Raw genomic sequence first — 26,184 nt, forward strand, 5'->3', positions numbered from 1 at the left:
TTTATACAGATGCTTTCCATTATTACAACATGACATACCTACAATTACGTCATATGGTTCTTTAGTTGCTATCCTCTCTACACACACATTTTGATGCCAGTTCATTCATTTCCTCACCTAACACTCCTTTTTACATGTAAAAGTTTACAGTAATTAAAACATACAAAAATAGAGCCTCACTTTACTTTTTTAAACAGAAAATCTCATAGTTTGAACAAGAAAGTATGCACACAATACTATAAATACTAAATAATAGAAGAAAAATTCTTTGATCAGGTTTCCTTGCAAATAACATGGAAGTGAAGGTGTAATTTTTTCCAGTTTTTATGCCATATCTACAGTGGGGAATCTGAGACATTTAAGTGCATGAACAACATGTAAGCGCATTAATGTAAATACATTGAACATGGGTATATTATGCGATATAAACTTCAGATGTCATTCTAAACATTAACTGTGAATTGTCTTCTCATGTCAAGTTGTTGTTGTTGTTGTCATTATTTATTTGATTCATATATCACCCTTCATCATAGGATCTCAGGGCAGGTGCACAGAATAACATACAGGATAAAAACAAGTAAATAATTAAAACAAAACAGCAAAACAATAACCCCGTGGACACATTTAAAAGGCTGCCAAACATTAATCAGCCAAAGGCCTGGTTGAAGTTTTAAATGTTTTATTGAGGTCCTAATTCAAGTAAGGTGCAGCTAACATCCCCATACACTTATTAAAAAGAGCATACTTCAGATGCAGAACTCGCATGTTTCACTGCCTACATACAATTTGTCCCTGCCAGAAAGGGAGGTTTCCAGTGTCCTCATCTCTTCTTTCTTTTAGCTTAATCTTTATAGTGTTCTTCTCCTCAAGGTTGCAATCTTGCTGCTGTTTTAGATTCCGTTTTATCTTCCTCTTCTCACACCTGCACTCATATTTCTGTTTCCTTCTTTCTAATAGTCTGAGGTTTGTTCCTGTCTTTTCCTAGATTGACCCTAAAACCAAGAGTTCATCCTCTCTTATTTCTCAGCATGATTCTTGTAACGTTCTTCTGGTTGGCCTTCCTTTATCTCCATTCTAGTGTTTCTATTATGAATGTTTACTTTCCTGTTCCTTCCACTTTGATCATGTCGCTCTTTATGGACTTCTGTTCATGTTCCATTTTATATTCAAATTTTTTATCTCTCATCTTTAAATCACTTAATTCAATTTGTACCTTCTAATCTCACATCTCTTTGACTATAATGTATTCTCTTTTCTTCTGGTATGTGCCACCTCACTTCTGCTGTTTCTCCTACTTGTCCTTTCTCTGTTATCATTTCTTATCTTTGGAATTCTCTTCCCACTGATAGTTGTCCTACTTCACTGTGTTCAAACAACCTTCTAAGACTTGTCTTTGTCTCCCCTTCAAGCTTCCTGGTCTGATTGCTTTGCTTTTATTGCTGATCTCCCTTTGCTGAGTTTCCCCCCCCCCCTTCAAATCCACCTGCTCCTTTTCCCTAAATGTGTCACATCATTTAGACTGTAAATATTTGTTGGGGTGCTTTGTGGACATTTCTCAACTGTAAGGGATCTAGTTGTGGGTGTGGTATAAATACAACAAGAATTGAATTGAAATACTTTATTGTCACTTGTATACAGTGAGATTACACGAGCACCCCATATCTGCTCTCTTAGTCTTAATTCCCCTCGTTTACTGACACACACTCACCAAACCCGAAAGTCAGTTGCCCTGTTGTTATCTTTTCATTCAGCAGCCTAACAGTCCATGGATAGAAGCTGTTCTTTACCCTGTTGGTGTGACCAATCATGCTTCTATATCTTCTGCTCGAGGGCAGGAGATCAAGAAAGTGCCAGCCAAAGTGTGAATTATCCCTGAGAATTTTCCTCACTCTCCTGAGGCAATGTTCTTCCGCTATTTCATCCAGCGGATTCACTGGACAGCCCATAATATCTTGTGCTGTATTCACCACCCTCTGTAGACACTTCCTATCAGTTGATGTCAAACCAGCGTACCACACCGTGATGCAGTATGAAAGGACACATTCTATTGTTGACGGGTAGAAGGAGGTCATCAAATGTTGATTGACATCATTCTTCCACAATACTCTGAGGAGATGGAAACCTTAGGGTGCTCTTGCTATTTTCAGGTGGGATTCATTCACTTGCTGGCAAAACCAGGTTTTGGCACTCTTGATCTACAAATCATTCCTCCCACCACCCCCAAAATCAAACTTTTTGCTATAAGGAAAGTGATGGAGAAATGCACTAGGAATCGTAGGATAGTGATTACTTGATGCAATGTCATATACCCTCCAGCCAAAAAGTCAGAATGAATGCTCAATAAATAGATAGTCTGTCAACAACATTAAATTCAAATGTTTCACATTTGTTTTTTTGCTTGTTTGTTCCTTCTAGAAAATGGGATATTTTATTATTCCTCTATTATGCCTAATGGGCTCCGTCCTCCCCCACAACATTTAATTCCACAGCTGTCTTCTCACCTTTGTTTTCAAATACTGTGTGCATCAGTATGCCTGTTCATGTCCTCTAAGGTCCTGATGTTAGATCACAGTTTGAAATTCTAATTCTACACAGAATTAGTAACTATGACTGCAAAACGAAGAAATAAGGATGAGTCACGGATAAGAGATGAGTGGAAGTGTTTTGAAGAGTATCTCAGAGGATATAATAGTCAGTTACCTTACAAGTAGGAATGAACACACGAACAGCAGGTAACATTAAATAAAGGAAGATTTGAGACGAAAATGGGTGGAATAATAGATTATGCAGCCAACAAAAGACTACCTAGAATGCCATGGAGAGATGGACTGGGAAGTCCGAGGATAAGAGAGAAGGATGAATATTGTATGGTGTAAAAAGTTGTAAAAGTGCATTAAAAATAAATAAACATGCTGGCCAGGAAACGAGTCCCACTGAACTTAATGGCACTTATCTCTTGAGTGATGTTTAGTATTGGTCTGAAAACTCTGTCCTCTTTACCACAGCTAAAAAGTTCTGAATCAAAACAGACCATATCTGATTACTTGAGGGGATACTTACTGATGGGCAGACTATAAAATTCTGCGAGCTTTAGTAGTAGTAGTAGTAGTAGTAGTAGTAGTAGTAGTATAGTGCCCTACTATCCCTGCAGGTCTTAGGGCGGTTCGCAAGATGAAATCACAATATAAAAACTCAAAATACATAACCAAAATAAAAACCAAAACAACCTCCCCCCCACACACACATTTTAAAAGGGCATTGGATGTCAATCAGCCAAAGGCCTCGTTAAAGAGGAACGTTTTTTGCCTGGCACCTAAAGGTCTATAATGAAGGTGCCAGGCGTTAACCTAGCACTACAATATTTGCATGTTCTCATTGAGAGTATTGTAAGAGTTCTGAGCTTCCTGACATCAAAGACAGGCACAGTGCAGAATACTGGCATTTAATAGGTAAAAGGTAAATAGGGACCCCGGTGGCGCTGTGGTCTAAACACTGAGCCTCTTGGGCTTGCGGATCGGAAGTTCAGCTGTTCGAATCTGTGTTACAGGCCATTTAACAGCACATACTCCGTGGGATGCGGACGAGAACCATTGCCATTGTAATGAGACATTGAATCCTTCCCTACCCTTCTCCTGTTTTCCCCAGTCAATCTGAGTAGCAAACTGGGAAAAGGAGGGTCCCTAACTGCTAATCCTACTGTCCGCCAAGAAACAACTGAAACACTCAACAATTTGATTGATCAGTGCCAGTGGTACAGTAGCTTTAAAAATCAGTACACAGAAAGAAATTTGTGCTTGCCATCGTTTTTGTTCTGGTTGACGTCTGGAAGCTGCTTGGCAGAGAGCAGAGTAATAGGTGCAGTTTGCCACCATAACTGCATCCCCTCCATCAAGCATCTTTCAGAAGACTCTGCTGGAACAGGAAGTTTGCAACCAGGGAGCAGATTATGGCTTCCCGCTGAGCCCTGCAAGGGACCTTTCCTAGAGATGCACAGGACAGGGAAATAGGGAGCACCTCTGTATCTAGTGAATGGGCAGCCTTTGGTGGCAAGATGAGCAAGGGAGGTAGTCATGAGTAATGGGTAGCCCTTCAACAGATAGTTCCTGTGATGAGGTGCCCACTAGCAGCCAGTGAGTGAATAACTTAGAAAACAGTCTCTCCCCTTTGATAAGATATGTACTCACATGCTGCACTAACTGATGCCTGCATGTGAGGATTTGGTTGCTGGGAAAATTATGGAGCTGACTCGCCAACACAGCAGGTGGCACTGTGGTCTAAACCACTGGGCCTCTTGGGCTTGCCGATCGGAAGGTCGGCGGTTCGAATCTCTGCGATGGGATGAGCTCCCGTTGCTCTGTCCCAGCTTCTGCCAACCTAGCAGTTCGAAAACATAACAACGCAAGTAGATAAATAGGTACCACTGTGGTGGGAAGGTAAACGGTGTTTCCGTGCTCTCTGGCTTCTATCACAGTGTCCCATTGCGCCAGAAGTGGTTTTGTCCTGCTGGCCACACGACATGGAAAGCTGTCTGTGGACAGACGCTGGCTCCCTTGGCCTGAAAGAGAGATGAGCATCGCAACCCCATAGCCGCCTTTGACTGGACTTAACCATCCAGGGGTCCTTTACCTTTTCACCTATACTTTCCTACCTAATGGAGGGAGTTGCAGGCAAGGACCATTTGCAGCTTCTGCTTGTTCTGCTGCATATCTCCTATTTCTTTGACCTGTGCTGAGGTTTGAAGCATCCTTTCAAGTAAGGAAGTGTACTGCAGAGGTGCTTGCTTGGTAGGCTGTGCCAATTGTTGAAGCACAGTACTGGTGTTCCCCAACAACAGTGGCTAACCTTTGCTTTTTCTGTGCATGATGGCAGCTTACTTGCATTTCGGGGAGACACTCTGTAGTCATTAGTATTTGGATCCTCTGCACATCTGCTATCTATTTTCCTGGAAAAGAATGGATTAGGTGCAAGGATCCTGCTAGTAGGCAGTCTTCCTATGTAAATACCTTTCTGCTGAATATGTTCCTGGTGGATTGATGATGCTTCAGTTTGTTAAACTGACCACTTATAAAAATACAGTCTTGTGTGTATTTCTTGAAATAGAAATGCCACTCTATAACTTATCACTATTAGTTAGCAGTGATCCTTATTTCCTGATATTTATCAAGTCCTGTGAGTCTTGTAATTTTCTTTGACCTGTGCTGTGGTTTGAAACATTATTTGATCAGTATTCTCAATGAGTCATTTTATCCACATGTATTTAGTTAATTTTTTCCTGCCTGTGTTTATATATACTCTATAAGGGAAAGGAAGCCTGACTGCTCACAGCTGAGTCTGGTAAAAGAGCAATTAGTTTCTATCAGAGCCAACAGCTGTCTGTAATGAATTCTGAATTAAAATTACGAGCAAAGAAAAGAATCTAGCCATCTGCAGGAAATGTGAAAATATTTTTATAACCCTAATAGCTGAGATCTGGACAAGGGTATTCGTGAGATTTCCCAGCTGTACCTACAGTGAATTCTCGAATAGCCTCAGACACAGAGCACACCAGAATGCATAGCATCAATTTTGGCTGCTTAACCTCTTTGGCTACACTTGAACCAGCTTGTATTTTGATCTAAAGTAGTCAGCATGAAAGCCTTCCTTTGTCAAAAAGCATTTTTCTGTGCCTCCAAAATGAAAACGTAGCCGTAAAAATAGTCCTGTTATCTTCACACAGTCCTTCCAATCAGTGTTCCATTACTAAAATACCACCCCTCAAAATGAATAATCATAGTTAACTTGATTTCCCCCTGTCCTAAATTGTTCCTTTCAACAAAATATTGAGTTGCTGTATTGGTTTACATGTGGCATTTTGATTGTGTTACCATTTCGCATGTTGTAATTCAGTGCATAACCCTCCTGATTCTGTTTCCAGTGTTCCTTTAATGTATGTTTTGGCCCTTCTAGCAGCAGAATATCTCAAAATTATGGTTTGCCGAAAAGGTGAAATGATATGGATATAGAAGCCACAGCTTAGAAATAAAGCAATATTCCTTGCATATACAATGGACCAGCTTCAGTCACTAGCATCACCAGGTACAAGATGGGAGGTTATGGGATGGGTGTCCATCAGAGTAGACAGCAGCTACCTTAATAATCTGGTAAGCGGAATGAATAAATGAATTGTGCTAGCTGGATCAATTGTCCAGTTTGGTAGAAGACAGTGTCATGAAATTCTACTCCATATTGAGTAGCAGGAATGATACATAGATTGGGAGTTTGATGGTGGATGGAGGTGGGGGGGGTGTGCAACACACCCCCTCCTTTAAGAGGAATCGATTTGTAGGGAAGGGTAAATGTGGCTGCACCAAGCTCCGCATGTGTTATTCTTCAGAAAGTTTAAAGGCGTCTTACAATGGATATGTGACCGTTCCTTCTGCCTGCTGATCCAACACTTTTTTTGTCACTCCTGCACATGGTCCCTAAAAGATTATATGTGACCTATGTGTTGTGTATGTTTGTTCTGTATCACAGTTGCTGGCAGTGAATGCGGTTCAGCAAACCAGTTGGTTGAGATTAAATGTCAGTTTCAAACAAAGACCAAGTTAGAAAATGGTGGGTATGCAGCTTGTCTTGATACAAACACAATACATATGAAGAGGAACGGGACAAGGTTTGCCATGGTCCTTGCTAGTTGGTCGCAAGTTTTTTTTATTCTAGTTTATGCATGCATTGCATAAATTCACTAAGACCATAATAGGAATTGAATACATTGTGAAGAAGTCCGTGCCATATACCACAGGTGAAATTAAGTGCCATTAAGATAGGGAGATTTTGCCACTAAATTCAGTTGCATTTTTTGGCATCTTAGTCTTTCACCTCAAAACACCTGATTCAAATTCAGCCATTGAGTTTGAGCCAGTTTCCCTGCTTAATTGCTCCACATGTATGCATACACACAGGTTAAATGATATTGTAAAGCGGTGTTCATTTATGACAGATACCTGTGCTATTGAGGTTTGTTGTTTCCTAGGGTAATAATCTCCACTTTTAATTTCATAATGTTCTAATTAGCTATGCATCATCATTGGCTTCTAAACTAGAATAATGTCTCTTTCTGCTCCCTTTTTAACCCTCTAAATAGCTTCTAATGATAATCACTTACTTAGAGAATATTGTGCCTCTCTGATGCTTAGTCCCTTTGTTGATTAGAGCTGAAATGTAGATTTAGGATCCCTACAAATTATCATCTTTTCCATATAAATACAGGTTTATTCAGTGATCCTTGCAACTATTTACTTGCAATTTTATATCGCACATTCAGTGCATGGTAGGTCGCTATTATTCCTCCCCCCCCCCTTTTGGAGAATTAAAGCAGAAGTATAGAGTAAATCGGTGGGGCTCAGAAGCTCACAAGGCCAACCTGTGAAATTAGCATCTGAGGAGAGATTTGAAGTCAAGTCTGATTCAGGTATAGCAATCTGTCTGCTGGGTACATCAACTCTCAAGAGAAAAATCCTCATATTTGTAAAGGGCATCTTTTGTCAGGAAATACTTGGGGATCTGTGCCTCTTCCCCCCCTATAGCCCAGTTGGAAGTAAACACAGCGAGGCAGAAGAGAGGCACTGCAGCCCAGCAATAAAAGCTGTAGCAGTGGGAATTTGTCACTCAGACATCACAAAGTGTGCCTCGTGGCTCACACGGTAATATGCCATCTGTTGATATCGCAAATTGCCTTGGTCTTAAAAAATATTCTAGGAAGGATAGATGACTTTGTTTCTTGAGCATTAATCGCTCATTCATGTATTTCTGCTCTCACTGAAGCCAAGAGAGATTTCCACAGCCTTTCTTAAGATGGGTGCTTAAGCTCACTTTACATGCTGCCTTGGTAGCCTGACTCCCACTATAACCTAAAGTGTGGCCGCATGCATAGATACCCATGTGGTTCAGGCTGATTAGAACCACACTTGAGAAGTGCCTCGAAATTAAAAGTTGCCCAGGAGTCATCATACCTTTTGATCCCAAACCTTTTGATCATCATACAAGCAACGTAAATGCATGGAGAGACAGTTCACTAAATGTGTAATCAGTAGTCTAAACAACTGAGCCTCTTGGGCTTGCCGATCAGAAGGTCAGCAGTTCGAATCCCTGTCACGGGGTGAGCTCCCTTTGCTCTGTCCCAGCTCTTGCCAACCTAGCAGTTTGAAAGCACACCAGTGCAAGTAGATAAATAGGTACCTCTGTGGCGGGAAGGTAAACGGCATTTCCATGCGCTCTGGTTTCCGTCACAAAGTTCTGTTGCACCAAAAGCGCTTTAGTCCTGCTGGCCACATGACCCGGAAACCTGTCTGTGGACAAACGCTGGCTCCCTCGGCCTGAAAAGTGAGATGAGCAGCATAATCCCATAGTCGCCTTTGACTGGACTTAACTGTCCAGGGGTCCTTTACCTTTTTACTTTAATCAGTAAATTGGGCCTCAATCGCTCCATGAATGGAACCACAGAGATGGAAGGCAATAAGTAGAATAATCTAATTCAACTCCACATCTCCTGTACGTGATTATTATGGACAGTTATTTTTTTTTTTCCATTGGAAATCTCGTAACCTTAAATGGCTGTGATTAAGCCTGCTGTGTATAGTACTTGCTTCTTGTATTAGGTACAATTAGTTCCCACTGATTTGTCTAATATAAAATTACCTTGTAAGCATTATCTTACCTTCCTGCAGGTATTGTGCGGAGGAAAAAGATAAGTGCTGTAAAGTACACAGCACTCTGCAACAGATACTTACATTATTCCCACTGATTTGAACAAAACAGCTATTGTTGCATTACACAACTTACCCTACAGTACAGAAGCTTTCCCTGTCATGTGACATGCATCTACCTTGTCCTTTTCTTGCTGCTTTATTCTTAAACTTCTTACTGTTTGTTGGCTTGGGTACCGCTATGCACAGGGCTTCCTCAGTGCCAACAATTAGCTGATCGTCAGCTTGAGGAATGAAATTCATGAAACAGAAATTTACCAGTTCCTATTGAAAGTGCTTCTGAGGTTACATTTTGACTCTGAAGCAGTAGGCACATGTGACTTATACATTATATTTTTACAATCTTCCTTTAGAAATTCATTTGATCCAGTTCAGAACATTAAAGTGTTTGTACCAACCTAAGATACATATAGGGATGCGGGTGGCGCTGTGGGTTAGACCACAGAGCCTAGGACTTGCCATTCTGAAGGTTGGCGGTTCGAATCCCCGTGACAGGGTGAGCTCCCATTGCTTGGTCCCTGCTCCTGCCAACCTAGCAGTTCGAAAGCACGTCAAAGTGCAAGTAGATAAATAGGTACCGCTCCGGCGGGAAGGTAAACGGCGTTTCCATGCGCTGCTCTGGTTCGCCAGAAGCGGCTTAGTCATGCTGGCCACATGATCCAGAAGCTGTACACTGGCTCCCTTGGTCAATAAAGCAAGATGAGCGCCGCAACCCCAGAGTCGGCCACGACTGGACCTAATGGTTAGGGGTTCCTTTACCTTTACCTTTAAGATACGTATGCCTATATCATCCAAATGTACATTTTGTGTGCCTGGATGAAGCAAAACACCAAGATGCTCAAAGCCTGCCCCCTTTGGTTCCGCAGATATTTCTGCCTTCCTGCATGCTGGCCTTACACATTGCAAAATGCATATTTAAACCACTGTTGCCAATTGTATGCATATTGTTATCTGCAATTGCTTTAATTGCACGCTGTGTTCCCACCTGAAAAGCATGGACAACTCTCTAAGCGGTATAACACAGATCTGAATAACTGTTGTACCTAACAGCCAATATAAGTTAATCACACTTAAGCCCATTGATTTCACCGATGTGAATCAAAAAGCAGTCCTCTGAGTAATCATCAGGAGAATTTTCTTTAGCCATTAAGCTTCCTTATTCAGTGGAATGACAAAATAGCATTGGGCAATAAGGTAGCAGCGCCACTTGACAGTTCCATTTTTTAATGCTAAGAATCTGTGTCAACCATAACGCTGTCACCAGCAGCCTACCAGTCCTTGCCTCCACCATCAGACTCCCAATCTATGTATCGTTCCTGTTACTTTGGTCTGAGGGCACATGACACATCCACCTTGCTGAAGCTAAGCAGTGTCTGGACCGGAGACTGCCTAGGAATCTCATGTATGCCACTTTGAGTTTAATGATGGTGATGATGATGATGATGATGATGATAATAATAATAATAATAATAATAATAATAATAATAATAATAATAATAATTTATTTATACCCCGCCCATCTGGCTGGGTTTCCCCAGCCACTCTAGACGGCTTCCAGCAGAATATTAAAATACAATGATTCATCAAACATTAAAAACTTCCCTAAACAGGGCTGCCTTCAGATGTCTTCTAAAAGTCAGATAGTTGTTTATTTCCTTGACATCTGCGGGAGGGCATTCCACAGGGTGGGCGCCACTACCAAAAAGGCCCTTTGCCTGGTTCCCTGTAACTTTGCTTCTTGCAGTGAGGGAACCGCCAGAAGGCCCTCGGTGCTGGACCTCAGTGTCCAGGCAGAACGATGGGGTATGGAGACACTCCTTCAGGTATACTGGCATACAGTATACAGGTTTACTGAGGCCGTTTAGGGCTTTAAAGGTCAGCACCAACTGAAGAATGTTATAATAAAAGCAGTGCTTTTGTGATGGTACTTACCAGTACAGAGTAAGCAGTGCTGTATGCATTGCATTTTTCTAGAAAAGGAGGTGCCGGAACTCACCATGAGCGCTTCCCCTTGTTCTCTTATACAGTGGGACCTCGGGTTACATACGCTTCAGATTACAGACTCCGCTAACCCAGAAATAGTGCTTCAGGTTAAGAACTTTGCTTCAGGATGAGAACAGAAATCATGCTCTGGCAGCGCGGCGGCAGCAGGAGGCCCCATTAGCTAAAGTGGTACTTCAGGTTAAGAACAGTTTCAGGTTAAGTATGGACCTCCGGAATGAATTAAGTACTTAACCCGAGGTGCAACTGTAATGGCAGTGGCGCCCATTTGAGAGGTGCCGGAATTGAGTTCCAGTGAGTTCAGGCTGAAAAAAAGCCATGCTTGTACCCCCCCCCTTTCTTCAATAAGTTCCAGGTAGCTTATGGTGCAGGTTATCTTCACAGTAACATTGTTACTTAATTTGAATGAATATCCCTATAAAACTCTAATACTTCGAGTGTGTACAGCACAGGAGCTACTGTGAGTACGCTGCTTTTGTGTAAAAATGGTGCAGTTTGTTTTCTGATCACAATCTGATCACATCTTCCTAGCAAAATTGCTCTGTTTTTGTTTTTGGCACTGTCGTTTAATTTACCATATAACTTCTCCATAAACTCTGTACCTTTCCATCAGCTTTTTTTGTTTCACTCTGTTTTTATCACAGTTGCTTTATGTACTCGAACCTCATAAATGGCAGTCTCTATATATTCCAAAGCCGCAATATTCAATCGGATTATCCCCTGATATATGTCAAATATGTCCTAAATGATTTTTGGCCCATATTTTAATATCTTTGTTCTTCCAAATAAATGGCCTGTGAAATCTCGTAATTACAATGGCTTCCCTTGCCAGATCACTGAAATATCAGTTAAGGGTCAGCACTGTAATAGCAACAAATTAATCAGAAAAGCCAATCTCTAAGCACAACCACACAATGCCTTCAGTATGGAATGGCCCCCGAATGCCTCTTAATTTCCCTTTTCTGCATACTGTAGCTGTATCACATCATGGGACATTAAGCATATTTCAACTCACAGGACTGACTCAGTTGTGTTTGCAGATATTGAAAACAAATGTTGGAACTGGATGAATGATAGCACTGAAGCAATAACAATTTCCTAGTAGGCATGCTTGTTTAATGGATTGCATAGTCTTTTGGCTTGTAAACACTGCAATTTCTGTTGCTAACTGAAATAAAAAGATTACACACACACACACACACACACACACACACACACACACACACAGACACACTGTTAGAGTTTGGTAGCAGTCTTATTGAGTAAAGGGAACGAAAGGAAGTTGTTACAAGAAGTAGAATAACTGTTTGGCCGCAGCTGCAATGGCATATTCACATTTGTAGGGCTTTGCTATATTGAACACAGTGGAACTTACTTCTGAGTAGACGTGCTGCTAACATTCATGACCTAAGTCCCCATCCTGAGAACAGGCTTGTCTCCATTCAAACAATATGTATCAGGCATTATCATGTTCGAAACCTTTTTCCTTCAAGTTGCCAGATTAATTTCCAAAAGTGATACAAAACCTGTGGGATAGAGGCATGCAAACTTTTGAGCTACATAGCACTCTTCACCAGACAGACTGAAGAGCCTTGTGAAGCTCTAAATATTTCAGAGAAAGCTGATCAAATGAACTTTTCATTCCTATTCTATAGAACAAGGGTAGGGAACCTTTTTGGATCTGTGGACCAGAAACTTATCAGGCTTGTCCTCGCAGTCTCTTGATATCAGGTGATTTGGTGCATCGAAGTCCTAATGCTGGGACTTCAAAGCACCTCACTAAAATGGAGAGGGGAAAAATATTTGATTTTACAGGGATTTCAGTGCAGATCCTTTCCAGATTACAAGGGGGATGCATGGAACCTCCCACTAAAATGAAGGCCTCCCTTCATTTTAGCAAGGAGTTGAATGCAAATCCCTTTCATGTATCAGGAAGGGGTTTGCATTCAATCCTGCCAAATTTAGCAGGACTTATTCCCCCTGCCTATCAGCTGACATAACCCACCCATCAGAATTATGTCAGCTGATCAACTAGTGGACATGGTGTTTAAAAAACAGTCTTGCAGTCCAAACTGGCCTGCAGGCCAGAGGTTCCCCACCTCTGCTGTAGGCCAATACATAGGCAAAAAACAATGTACACACACAGAGAGGCACACATACATACATATAGACATACCCCCATACACGTATACATGCATAATGTTACCTGCTTTCAAATATGAGATAAGACCAAAACATCCATAGCATAAGTAATTTTTAAATGTTTTACTAAAGGATTATAACTGCTTGTGCACATGCAAATCACATTCTGACAGCTCTTGAAAATTGCGATCAGCATGTTTTTTAAAATTTCGACCACAGAGCATTGGTACCCAATTTGAACTACACCTCCCATTATCCTTGACCATTCACCATGCTGGATGGGGCTGATGGGAGTTGGAGTGCCTGAACATTTGGAGGGCCGTACATAGGCCACCCCTTCCATAGAGTTGAGCATTTGGTGAGGCAGATCTCCCCCTGCCCCCTCTTTTGCTCTAAGATTTTCCGGCTAAACGTAACAAAATTAACTGCTTTGGGCTTAGTTTGTTCCTTTTGAAGGAACAGCGCTTGCCAACTCAGACAAGGAAAGGCTTAGATAACCCAGAGATTGCTTATCAGCTGTACTGTTCATGCTATGTTTGGGACTCAGCGCTATAGAAATGAGTTAGGGAGGGAAGCAAAATGCACATAAGTTATTATCATCATACCACCAAGCTCAGCTCTGCAAGATCAAAGAGACTTTCCTACTCTTTTAGAATTCTAATCCTTCAGTTTAAGTCATGCACACCACAGCAGTGATGGTGGGGGGACGACGACCCAAACAAGCATTTAATAATAGAATCCAAGAATAATGAGCTAGATAAGAGAAATGTGGGTTGCTTAGTTGACCTTGGTGGTTCTGACAAAAATGTATATGTAACATGTATATGTAACACCTGCCCTGTGGAACGCCCTCCCACCAGATGTCAAAGAGAAAAACAACTACCAGACTTTTAGAAGACACCCGAAGACATCTGTTTAGGGAAGCTTTTAATGTTTAATAGACTATTGTATTTTAATATTCTGTTGGAAGCCACCCAGAGTGGCTGGGGAAACCCAGCCAGATGGGCAGGGTATAAATAAATTATTATTATTATTATTATTATTATTATTATTATTATTATTATTTCACATACAAATAAAAGACGAATTAATTCCTTTATCTAATTTAGTTAACAAAGCAATATTGCAGACTGATCACTCTTGATTGAACTAAAAGTCAGTGGGCTTTGTTGTATATAGTTAGGAGAAAAAGCTTCTTTTTAAAAGTCGTTAACAAAAGGGACATCAGATATTTTTGTCTTTGCAGGTTTAGCTGGTTTAAGGGAGGTTATTATCACAGATACAAAAGATGCTTTTCCTACTTTAATAAAAGTGGGATTTAAATTGGCCACTTTTGAAGAAAATTGTAATAAAGCCACATTCCTGTGCCGTGGATTTCAACCTCAAGAATGTTGCAGGGAAGTCAACTAACAAAGGTGATTGGAGAGCCCCTGGGAATATTATGGATCATGTGATCCTGATTTCAGCTCTTTGCCTGGTGATGTTGTGTCTATGTAGCGTCTTTTCAGATGTTCTGCATTTCTCCCAGTCTCTCAAACACATATTTATTTTCACCCCTTGTCAAGATTTTAATGGAACTGAATCTCATGAAAGATTCCAAAAGGCCCAGTGCTCAGGGCACCTGCCCTGAGCCCAGGAAGCAATTGTTGCAGTGTCGGACAACAGCAGTAGTGTGAATCAAATATTTCAGTCTCTTTAGGTTTTATTTAGTTAATTGGAGTAAAACCTGCAATGTGTGGTAAGGTGGAAAATACACTAATATACCAATTAGTGTAAAACTAAATCCTTAGTGGGATGGAAACAATATTACCATGGAGAATAGCTTCACTGAGGCACAGGAAACTGAGGTGGTGCTCCAGAAACCTGCTAAAGGGCAGGAAACTGCAAGAAGGAAGCAGCTGGAGGGAATGACTCGTGGTTTCAGTTGTCTCTGTACTCATGCACAGAGTATGGGAAACAAGCAAGACCAATCTGAGCTCTTAATATAGGGTAGCAAATAGGACCTAATAGATACTACTAACACCTAGTAGGATGAGACTTCTGACTGGAATGTAGAAATGGAGGGGTATAATCTGTTAAGAAGGAATCGACCAAACAGGAAGGGAAGGGGAGTCACACAAGTGTACACTTGTGAAGAAATCCACAACATGAAAGGCAGATTGAGAGCACAGTGGAACCTCAGGTTGCGGACATAATCCGTGACAGAGGCATGTCCGCAACCCACAGCATTCGTAACCTGCAGCATCAAATCTGCGCACACACGTGATGTGATTTGGCATTTCTGTGCATGCGCGAACGGCGAAACCCAGAAGTAGCCCTTTCTGGTACTTCTGGGTTTCCCACGGTCCACAACCTGAAAACACGTAACCCGAAGTTTTATGGGTAAAAAATGTAGGAGAGAGATCCTACTGTGAGTGTCTGCTATAAACCCCCAAGCCAGGCTGAAGACTTGGGTGATGCCTTCCTACAGCAAATTACCACTCAAAAAGGAGAGTTAAAGTAGTCATGGGAGACTTCAACTACCACAATATCTGTTGGAACTCACATTCTGCCAAGACTGAAAAATCCAGCAAATGCCTCCATTGCCTCGCTGACAATTTCATTTTGCAGAAGGTGGAAGAAGCAACAAGGGGACTTGGTCCTCACCAACAGGGAGAAACTGATTGACCAAGAAGTATTGAGACCCTTGGGAGGAAATGATTGTGTCCTCTTGGTTTTCTTGATACAAAAGCAATGGAAAAATGAGTGTAGTCAGACATGCACTCTATGCTTTAAGAAGGCTGTTTCAAAAAGCTCAAGGAACTACTGGGTGAGATTGAATGGTCAGAGATACTCAAAGAGAATGGAGTCCAAGATGGATGGGAGTTCCTTAAAGGTGAAATATTGAAGGCACAAATGCTTAAGGAGCTTACAGATGTGATTTAAGCATAAGAAATGGAAAACGGGAAATCACAAAGGAATAGTATACACAAGTAGCCAACAGTTTCAGGGTGGATGTCAGGTGGGCTACAGCTCAGAATGAGCTCAGGCTTGCAAGAGAGGTTAAAAATAATTTTAAAAAATGTTTCTTCAACTATGTTTGAAGCAAGAAGAAGAACAAGCAAGTAGGAGGTTCTCTGCATGGAGAAGATGGAGAAATGCTATTGGGTGACAGAGAGAAGGTGGAACTGCTCAACACCTACTTTGCCTCTGTCTTCACCCGAAAGGACAGCAGTGCCCAACCTGGTGATAATAGAACATATAATAAAAGGAGGGAGCTGCAGCCCAATACAGTGGTACCTCTGGTCATGAATTTAATTCATTCCGGAGGTCCGTTCTTAACCTGAAACCGTTCTTAACCTGAGGTACCACTTCAGCTAATGGGACCTCGTGCTGCCACCGGATCACTGGCATGCAATTTCTGTTCTCATCCTGAGGTAAAGTTCTTAACTCAAGGTATTACTTCTGGGTTAGCGGAGTCTGTAACCTGAAGTGTTAAGTGTTTGTAACCCGAGGTACCACTGTATAGGAAAAAGGGTGGTAAGGGAACACCTAGCTGCTTTAAATGAATTCAGATCTCCAGGGCTTGATGAGCTGAGCTGAAGGGTACTAAAGGAGCTTATGGATCTCAGAGGGATTTTTGTATGGACTGAGCCTATCCTGATTGTATTGGATTTGATAACCATTACACTCATTTGCCTTCAGCACAAGTAAAGCTCTGCTGAATGAAGTATTATTGCCTCTGGTCTATTTTGGAGAGCTCTGCTGAACTCTGCAACGTGTTTAAGGTTTTCCTCCACACGTATGACACACATATGACAGTACCAACCAGTCAGCTTGACATCAGGACCAGGAAAGGTCCTCGAACAAGTTAACTAAACAGTTGGTCTTTAAGCACTTAGAAAAGGATGCTGTGGTTACTAAGACCCAGCATGAGTTTCTCAAAAACAAGTCATGCCAGGCGAATCTCTCTCTCTTTCCCTGACAGCATTACAAGGGGAATGCTGTGGACATAGTGTATCTTGATCTCAGTATGGCTGAGAAGCTGGAAAAAGGGGGTTGGATGAGATTACTGTTAGGTGTATTTGTAGCTGCTTGACTGACCAAATGCAAAGAGTGCTTACTGCTGGTTCCTCTTCATCCTGGAAAAATTCTGCAGCTTTCTACATCCTTCCAATTCTACAGTTCTATTATTCTATGACTCATTGCCACTTGCAAGCAAAGGGCTTTCCCCCATAGTACTTCCATAGTGTTGGGAGATGCTTCTTTGTGACAAGATTAAACAGTAGTGCCATGAGCAACTGCATGCTGGAACGAGGTGAATGGGTTGAATTTCAAGGAACTTTCCAACCCAGATTTTCATCACAGGGAAATGATTCTCGCTTGACTGAGGTAATTTGAGAAGGGGACCTGGTTATCAAAAAATACCCTAAAAATGAGCAGAACCAGCATGTATGTTAGGAAGCAGTAGTGCTTTTTTTGTGATGGTACTTACTAATGTGGGGAAGAAAAAAAATGCCCATGGTGGTCAATTTTTACAAACACAGCACTTGTATTAAGATATGAGCACCTTGGTTTTTTCCTTTTCCTTTTTTGTTTTTACTGAAAAAGGCACTGGAAAGCAGGATCAATTGCAATGATGTATGTTGCCATGACAGTATGTCAAGAAATGTCGTACCGTAATGTTTCTATCGCTTATACGTATCTTGTGTTTTGTTTTTCTTCCCCCTAGTGCTGGAGTTGGCAGGACCGGCTGTTTCATTGTAATAGATGCCATGCTGGAGAGAATAAAGCATGAAAAGACTGTAGATATTTATGGCCACGTAACACTAATGAGAGCCCAGAGGAATTACATGGTTCAAACAGAGGACCAATACATCTTTATCCACGATGCACTGCTTGAAGCAGTGACATGTGGAAATACCGAAGTGCCAGCCAGAAACCTGTATGCATATATTCAGAAGCTGACACAGATAGAAGCAGGAGAGAATGTCACAGGAATGGAACTGGAATTTAAGGTACTTTGCGTAACAGGGGCTTCCCCGCGCGATTTTACATTGAAAACTGTTACACCAGGGTGCGATGGGGGAAGTTAGACTTGATTCCAAATGGGTCTAGGGTGAGTTCATGTGCTTTGGTAGATTTTCCTATGAAGGATTAGCAACAGAGTCTAAATTCTAGTCATTCTGCTAGGTGGTATAATAATAATAAGTTATTATTTATACCCTGCCCATCTGGCTGAGTTTCCCCAGCCACTCTGGGCAGCTCCTAATCAAGTGTTAAAAACAATACAGCATTAAACATTAAAAACTTCCCTAAACAGGGCTGCCTTCAGATGTCTTTTAAAAATAGGATAGCTGCTTATTTCCTTGACATCTGATGGGAGGGCATTCCACAGGGCGGGGGCCACTACCGAGAAGGCCCTCTGCCTGGTTCCCTGTAACCTCACTTCTTGCAATGAGGGAACCGCCAGAAGGCCCTCGGCGCTGGATCTCAATGTCCAGGCTGAATGATGGGGGTGGAGATGCTCCTTTGGGTATACTGGGCTGAGGGCATTTAGGGCTTTAAAGGTCAGCACCATCACTTTGAATTGTGCTCAGCATCATACTGGGAGTCAATGCAGATCTCTCAGGACCAGTGTTATGTGGTCTCGGCGGCCACTCTCAGTCACCAATCTAGCTACCGCATTCTGGATTAATTGGAGTTTCCAGGTCACCTTCAAAGGTAGCCCCAAATATACCTTTATACTCTTTAGTTTTCTAAGAGTTAGTGTTGCATTAAAGCAGGGTTCGGAAACATGTAAATTTTTTGCATGTGAGATTCAACAAACAATTGGACAAGGACACAAGAATGCCCCCCACAGGATCAGAGCAAAGGCCTGTCTAGTCCAGTATTCTGTTCTCACAACGGCTAACCTGATTCCTCTTTGAAGTGCACAGGTTGCAATAGACCCTCTCACTCCCCAAGCCCAGCAAAGGGTGTTCGGGAGCATACCTCCTGAAGCTAGTACATATCCACATTAGCTAGTAGCATTCAACATCACCTTATTATCCATTCATTTCTCTAACCCCCTTTCAAAGCCCCTTTCAAAGTCAGAAACACCGCAACATCCTGTGATAGCATGTTCCATAGTTTAACAATGTGCCGTGTGAAGAAGTGGTAGGAAATTATCTGTATGAGAAGGTTTGGTCTGATTAAATTGCAAAATTATGCTCTTTCTCTCTTTCCACAGCGGCTAGCCAGCTCTAAAGCTCACACTTCAAGATTCATCAGTGCCAATCTTCCATGTAATAAATTTAAAAATCGCCTTGTTAATATTATGCCATATGAATCCACAAGGATATGTTTGCAGCCTATTCGAGGGGTAGAAGGGTCTGATTATATCAATGCCAGCTTTATCGATGGATACAGGTACTAAAAGGCAGTGTTTTTCTGTGTGGTAAAATAAAAAAAGGCTCTTTTTTCCAAATTCAGTAAGTTTTTATCGACCGACAGAAGTGGGTCATTTTCAGTGGGTCTGCTCTAACACAGTTGGACCCAACCCAAAGTGCTACACAGCTGCTTCTTCTTGCTATTGTGGCAGTCGCTGTAGTACCATGGTTTCTTCCTGTACTAGTAGAGGGACGCGGGTGGCGCTGTGGTCTAAACCATTGAGCCTCTTGGGCTTGACGATCGGAAGGTCGGCGGTTTGAATGGGGTGAACTCCCATTGCTCTGTCCCAGCTCCTGCCAACCTATCAGTTTGAAAGCACACCAGTACAAGTAGATAAGTAGGTACCGCTGTGGCGGGAAGGTAAACGGTGTTTCCATGCACTCTGGTTTCTGTCACGGTGTTCCGTTGCACCAGAAGCGATTTAGCCATGCTGGCCACGTCACCTGGAAAGTGGTCTGTGGACAAACACTGGCTCCCTCGGCCTGAAAGCGAGATGAGTGCCGCAACCCCATAGTTATCTTTGTTTGGACTTAACCATCCAGGGGTCCTTTACCTTACCTGTACCAGTCAGCAAAGTCAAATGTCTGTTCCCATACGGAGAATCGCTTTTTCTCTGCATTGCATTTCAGCACCGCTCCCTTATCAGTAAGGCTAATGCTATTGGAGAAAAGAGATATACTCTGCCTAGATCTTTTCCCATCACTGCCAGAGCAATGTAGACAGAGCAGGCACTGCAAAGGGTTCCCTGTCACAAAGGGAAAATACCGACAGGGCCTTTCCCCCAAACTCCTGTCATTTAGAGTTTTACTTGATTATCACGTGTCTGCTTCTGAAAATGGGAAGTCACAGCAATAACAGATTGATTTTCCTATAATACATGTTAAGATACTAACATATGGAAGTTTCAGTTCACTGTTCTCAAATGCTGGCAGTAAAGCAGCAAACAGATGGTACAGAAATGCAGCACAGTTACAAACAGTAGGACTCCAGCAGCTGGTTATTTAAGATATTATGCAGATCCTAAATGTGTGGACTGAGTCTTTGTGGGCAAATAGCAGTTTTCTACTTGTAGAAGGGGAAAGTGTGGCCATGTTTCTTGGAAAATGAACTAGCCTGCCACATTCCCACCTTTTTTCATGACTTTAAAACTTTTCCCGATACTTTTGCATCATTAGAAGAGTTAACCAAAAAAAAAAGTGCTTTGGAGCCATAAGTCATAAGCTCAATAGACTGTATGACAGCCAGCCTTGAATGCAAAAATGGAGTTTTACCACTAAGTGTTTCCTAAGTGCTTTTTGCAACTCACAAAATTGAGCTATTAGAGTTGCATTAAAATTTAAATAAGATAAAGCCATAAATCACAATATTAACAGTGCAATTTCTTCCACAAACTTCCAAAAAAACAAAACAATGCTATTGTTTGATTAAACAATCTTTAATATGTTTTTAATGTGCTTACGTTCAATAATTTACAGCTGTACATGGCTTAGAGTTGATGGTTCAGCAGAATGTTTACATTCAACAAGAGAGTCTTTGACTTGCTTGGATTGGTAAATGTTTGCCCTTATATTTTAAACTTAGGCAACAGAAAGCCTATATCGCTACACAGGGACCTTTGGCAGAAACAACAGAAGATTTCTGGAGAATGCTTTGGGAGCACAATTCAACCATCGTAGTCATGCTTACTAAACTGCGAGAAATGGGCAGAGTAAGTATGTGGCACATTTCCAGACAGTCAATGTCAAAAATTGGTTTGGCATAGGATGTGCAGCAAGAGCAAGTGATTCAAAAGAGCAATTACTTACACCGGACCAACTGTTATTGGTATATAGGCAATAGTCTTCACTAGGCATAATGGAAAGGAAGCTAATCCTCAAGGACACACATAATAAAAACCTACAAATGTATGTAACTAGCATGTCTTCATATACATACAACATCAACATAAGATCTGGGGAGCGGCATTTCCTGTATCTCCCAATCATGTGAAGAATATAGGCTAAGGTTTATAGAGAGTGTTAGTTCTTAAACATTGTTTCCAGGTTCCTCAATGAAAAAATTAATAATGGAGGGTGACTTTCCTTGAAAAGCACCTAGTCAGTGACTATAGAGCTTCTCCTGCAATATAACGACAGGGGATTATTGGATATGTTCTGAAGTGTAGAGTCAACCCATAGGGTCAACTAGTCCAAGCCCCTGTGGCTTAGTTCTCACAAACATCAGATGAGGTGCCTGTATTCTGTTTTAACTGCCTCATTTCTTTAGTCTGCAGGCGAAGGCTCATATCCTGGACTGCTTCCCCCTGAACATGCATGTACAGTCATACCTCTTGCTACATTTGCTTCAGGTTAAATCTTTTCAGGTTGCGTCCTGCAGTGACCCAGAAGTACCGGAAAGGGTTACTTCCGGGTTTTGCCACTCGCGCATACGCAGACGCTTAAAATGACATCATGCGCATGCGCAGAAGTGGTGAATCACGACACGCAGGTGTGCAGACGTGGGTTGCGTTCTGCTCATGTTGCGAACAGGGCTCCGGAACGGATCCCGTTCACAACCAGATGTACCACTGTATTCCTAAAACTAGGCATGGCAGGGAAAAGGCTAGGGTGGAACATATTCTGTTAAAAATAAATAAATGAAGGAGCATTCAGTCTTAGAAGTGGTGCAATCCAGATAAAGGTTTACCACCTCATCATCTGATATTTGTGAGAACTAGGTCCCAGTGTTCTCTGCAGGACACTGGGATTTTAGGGCTGACATTTAAGAATTCTTACTTTTGTTATGCCTACCCTCAAGAATCCTGCCACTTTCAGAACATAGAAAACATATATTCAAGTACAGCAACACCAGGTGGATCTCCTTTGTCAAAGGAATCAAAAAGTTATGACTAAGTTGCCACCAGCTCTGGAAATTCAACAGGCTGTGAACCAGGTTGAAATTTAGGTCATTGGTACAAAGTGACAGGAGCTGGCTCTTTCCAAAATATTTAAAATCTGTAGCCAAGTGATCATTCAAAGGAAACTCTTTCAAGTGTAGGTCTGAGAAAGTCAACAAATAATTCACATCATTTTGCAATGCTAATAAATCTCTACAATATTTGTGTAAATATTAACTGTTCTATACATGGCTGGAGAAAAGAGTAGTAGTTCTGCAGCTGGCTGGGAAGTATTCAAGTGCTTTTAAAAAGAACATTGTTGTTTTGTTTTCAGAAGACTTTGGTTTTATATCAAAATGTTTTGTTTTGCTATATTGGTATCAGTGTCAGTACTTTAAAATTAAGAGTTCCTTGTCTAAATATAATTCTAAGAACTTTAGCATGTGTACACACACACAGAGAGAGTGTGTACACACACACACACACACACAGAGAGAGAGAGAGGTGTTTCATCCACTATGTAAGAGTTATATGAAGTAAAGATGACAAGCCACTTAACTATAGAGATGCAATGATTTGTTATTTGAAAAGCTATATGTATTTTTAGCTAGATGATTTGAAAAGCAATCACAGTATTATATTTTAAATATAGATGGATGATAACTTTTAAGCCAGTCTTGTAATAATTTAATTTTAAGTCTTTCTTTTTTTTTTTTAATTGCCCAGTACCTATTTTCCTGTCACTTGCAGTTCTGGCAGTTTGTTCACAGCCTTAAACTGTGTATTTGATGATCATGTTGCTTCCTCAGACATATGCCAGACGAATGAATCCATTATCAAAAGGAGCAATATTATACACTCATAAAACATGTGCATTGCTATTTGGACACACCCCAAATCCTATGGGCTCTTCAGACTTTTGCAACTGGAGTCCACGCAAGAACGACGAGTTTCTCTGCATTTTGCAAAAGCCCTGCATTTCTGGCCTTCCGAGGTTGTTGTTAAAAAGTTAGCTCCTTAAGCGCTAACCCTAATGGGTGTTAAAGTTGGGATGGGAGCAGTAGGGAAATCCAAGTGCTTCGCATACCTAAAGCATTTGTTAGTTTTAGTGCACAACACAATCAGGAGGGAGGAGTCTTGGAGACAAGTGGGGATAGAATTTAGATGAATGCAGTCATAGGGCAACGGTGTTCAAGAGCTATCAGAAGAGACAAGATAAAAGAGGAAGGGAGCTGTGAACATGAAGAACAAAATGGGCAGCAGCTAGAAAGAATTGTTTCAAGCAAACCCGGTATAGGCAGAATGAGGGTGAGAAGTGAAGATACATAGGCTGCTGCAGTTCAAGTACAGCAGATGCTTGGGTTGTGAACATGATCCGTGCGGGATGCATGTTCACAATCTGCAGTGGCGTGTCTGCACATGTGCGGGTAGCGATTTGGCGCTTCTGCACATGCACGACCCCTGAAACACAGAAATAACCCATTCTGGTACTTCCGAGGTATGACTGTATCCGAGGTATGACTGTACTTGAGTTTGTTAATTAATGGCAGAGCTGTGACTGGTGGTAGCTTTGAGGGAGAAGGGAGAACTGGGAGCAGATGCTGGATGAAGAGAGTGAGGAGGGTGGGTTTTTGTTTGGTTGTCCTGGCACCAGTACAGAGGGACACAGGTGGTACTGTGGGTTAAACCACAGAGCCTAGGACTTGCTGATCAGAAGGTTGGCGGTTCGAATCCCCACGACGTGGTGAGCTCCCGTTGCTCGGTCCCTGCTCCTGCCAACCTAGCAGTTCGAAAGCACGTCAAAGTGCAAGTAGATAAATAGGTACCGCTCCGGCGGGAAGGTATACGGCGTTTCCGTGTGCTGCTCTGGTTCGCCAGAAGCGGCTTAGTCATGCTGGCCTCAGCCAATAAAGCAAGATGAGCACCGCAACCCCAGAGTCGGCCACGACTGGACCTAATGGTCAGCGGTCGCTTTACGTTTACCTGACACCAGTGGTGGAGGAAGGGGGTGCAGTGGGGGCAGGCCACCCCGGGTGTTACCACTGAGGGGGGTGACAAAATGCCGGGCGGCACTTACCGTGGGGCCTGCAGTGCGCCCGAGACATGCGTCTCTGGTGCATGCAGGCTCCGCACTGCCCAAACGGTCCACTCGCTGCCTCCCCACCAGCTGTAGGGCGGCTGAGTGGGAGGAGGCAGGCAGATTCCCAAGGCCCCGCCCCCAAGTGGCTTCCTCCGCCGCTGCCCGGCACGTTTCAATGTACAAGCCTGTGCATGTCTATTCAGAAGCAAGTCCTCTCGTTTTCAGGAGGGGCTAACTCCCCAGTAAATGCTCAACCTTCGATAACTACCGTATTTTTTCGTGTATAATGCGCCCCCTATTTGAGGGGACTTCAAATTAAGAAAATGGGGGGAGGGTGGCCCTATTGGTGTTTCGCAACTTTAACCTGTTGCAGCATTTTAGCCAGACCCAGTTCAACGTAGCAGAGCATACACAGACTTCCAGAAGCAATCAGTTGCAGGCAGGAAGGAGACGCTGCTACCAGTAACTTGGTTACTTAGAGGTGTTTATTATTTACAGCAGACTTCAAGTTATAGTGGTACCTCGAGTTACATACGCTTCAGGTTACATACGCTTCAGGTTACAGACTCCGCTAACCCAGAAATAGTACCTCAGGTTAAGAACTTTGCTTCAGGATGAGAAAAGAAATTGTGCTCCAGTGGCACGGCAGCAGCAGGAGGCCCCATTAGCTAAAGTGATGCTTCAGGTTAAGAACAGTTTCAGGTTAAGAACGGACCTCCGGAACGAATTAAGTACGTAACCCGAGGTACCACTGTACTATATACATGAACAGAAGCAGATCTTAACTAGCTCTCTCAACAAACTCCAAACGACTCTCAGAACACCATACTGACCAACAAACTATCCAGTCAGGGAAGGGGGGGAATGAAGGAAATTGCTCACCCAATGAACTACACTACCACTCGCACACGTTGCTAAAGCCACCTATTGTGCGTCCCTTTGCCACCAGAAGCCGCCAATAGCCCACCCTATTGCCGCAGCGACACCCAATCATCAACAGCCCTTGCCGCAGCCACCAATAACACGCCGACAAGCCTCTGACAATCTCAGGCTCGCGACACAAATCTATCACAAGTCTCCCCAATGCACTATCTATAAAACGAACTATAAAACGAACCCCAATTTTTAACATTGTTTTTTTATTTAAAAAAACCTGCTCTTATACATGGGAAAATATGGTAAGTGTGATTTTTCCAACCTCCTTGGAAGACAGATTGTCATAGAAATCTATACAAACAAATTGTCTTGTTTTCCTCCACCTTGCAGGAAAAATGCCACCAGTATTGGCCAGCAGAGCGCTCAGCCAGGTATCAGTACTTTGTGGTGGATCCCATGGCAGAGTACAACATGCCGCAGTACATCCTAAGGGAGTTCAAGGTCACAGATGCCAGGGTAAGTTCAGCAAAACTGTTGCAGGTCCAGTTGCCTGATACTTCAAAGTGATAGATCTTTGCTTCCCTCCACCCCTCCAACCACATGTCAGCACTCAGGGTTGTTTTCAACATTGTGCTAACTTACTGTAATCACTCAGACATCACAAGGATTTTTGCTTGAACAACATAACTTTTCCTCCTCCCCCTGTGTGTCCCCCGATTTATTCTAGGGTTTTCTCCACACCCACACCCCAAGCAGTTTAATAATAATAATAATAATAATAATAATAATAATAATAATAATAATAATTTATGCCCCACCCTTCCTGGTTCAGAAAACAGGGATGATGGGAACTGTAGTCTCAAAAGATCTGGAGGACCAAGGTTGAGTAAGCCTGATCTATATCCACCTTGGTGATTCTATTTTCAAGCCAACAATGGATCTTAAAGAACTGTGTATCTCTTGGTAATGAAAGCTACTTAAAAACAGAAGTGAACAAGTATTTCACTTTGTGCCAAAAGAGGAGGGGGAGAGCAGGTCTGGATGGTTATGTATAC

At 42.2% G+C, this 26,184-nt stretch overlaps 1 protein-coding gene and 1 long non-coding RNA gene across 27 annotated transcripts in view; one reads left to right on the top strand and one right to left on the bottom strand.

Annotated features, from left to right (window-relative positions):
- PTPRD (protein tyrosine phosphatase receptor type D) overlaps nucleotides 1-26,184 on the top strand; it is a 1,166,566-nt gene that overhangs the window by 1,126,784 nt on the left and 13,598 nt on the right. For all 26 annotated transcript variants that reach the window (XM_079959081.1, XM_079959070.1, XM_079959090.1 and 23 more), the window contains 4 exons: nucleotides 17,599-17,884; nucleotides 19,099-19,277; nucleotides 20,880-21,006; nucleotides 25,520-25,645. In XM_079959081.1, the coding sequence (XP_079815207.1) occupies nucleotides 17,599-17,884; nucleotides 19,099-19,277; nucleotides 20,880-21,006; nucleotides 25,520-25,645 (718 nt within the window). The remainder of the gene's footprint in view (nucleotides 1-17,598; nucleotides 17,885-19,098; nucleotides 19,278-20,879; nucleotides 21,007-25,519; nucleotides 25,646-26,184) is intronic.
- Nucleotides 1-26,184, bottom strand: part of LOC307206655 — a 386,119-nt gene that overhangs the window by 270,002 nt on the left and 89,933 nt on the right. The gene's annotated exons all lie outside the window — the stretch shown is intronic.

This window comes from Podarcis cretensis, assembly GCF_951804945.1.
Source record: "Podarcis cretensis genome assembly, chromosome: 17".
Taxonomy (NCBI): domain Eukaryota; kingdom Metazoa; phylum Chordata; class Lepidosauria; order Squamata; family Lacertidae; genus Podarcis; species Podarcis cretensis.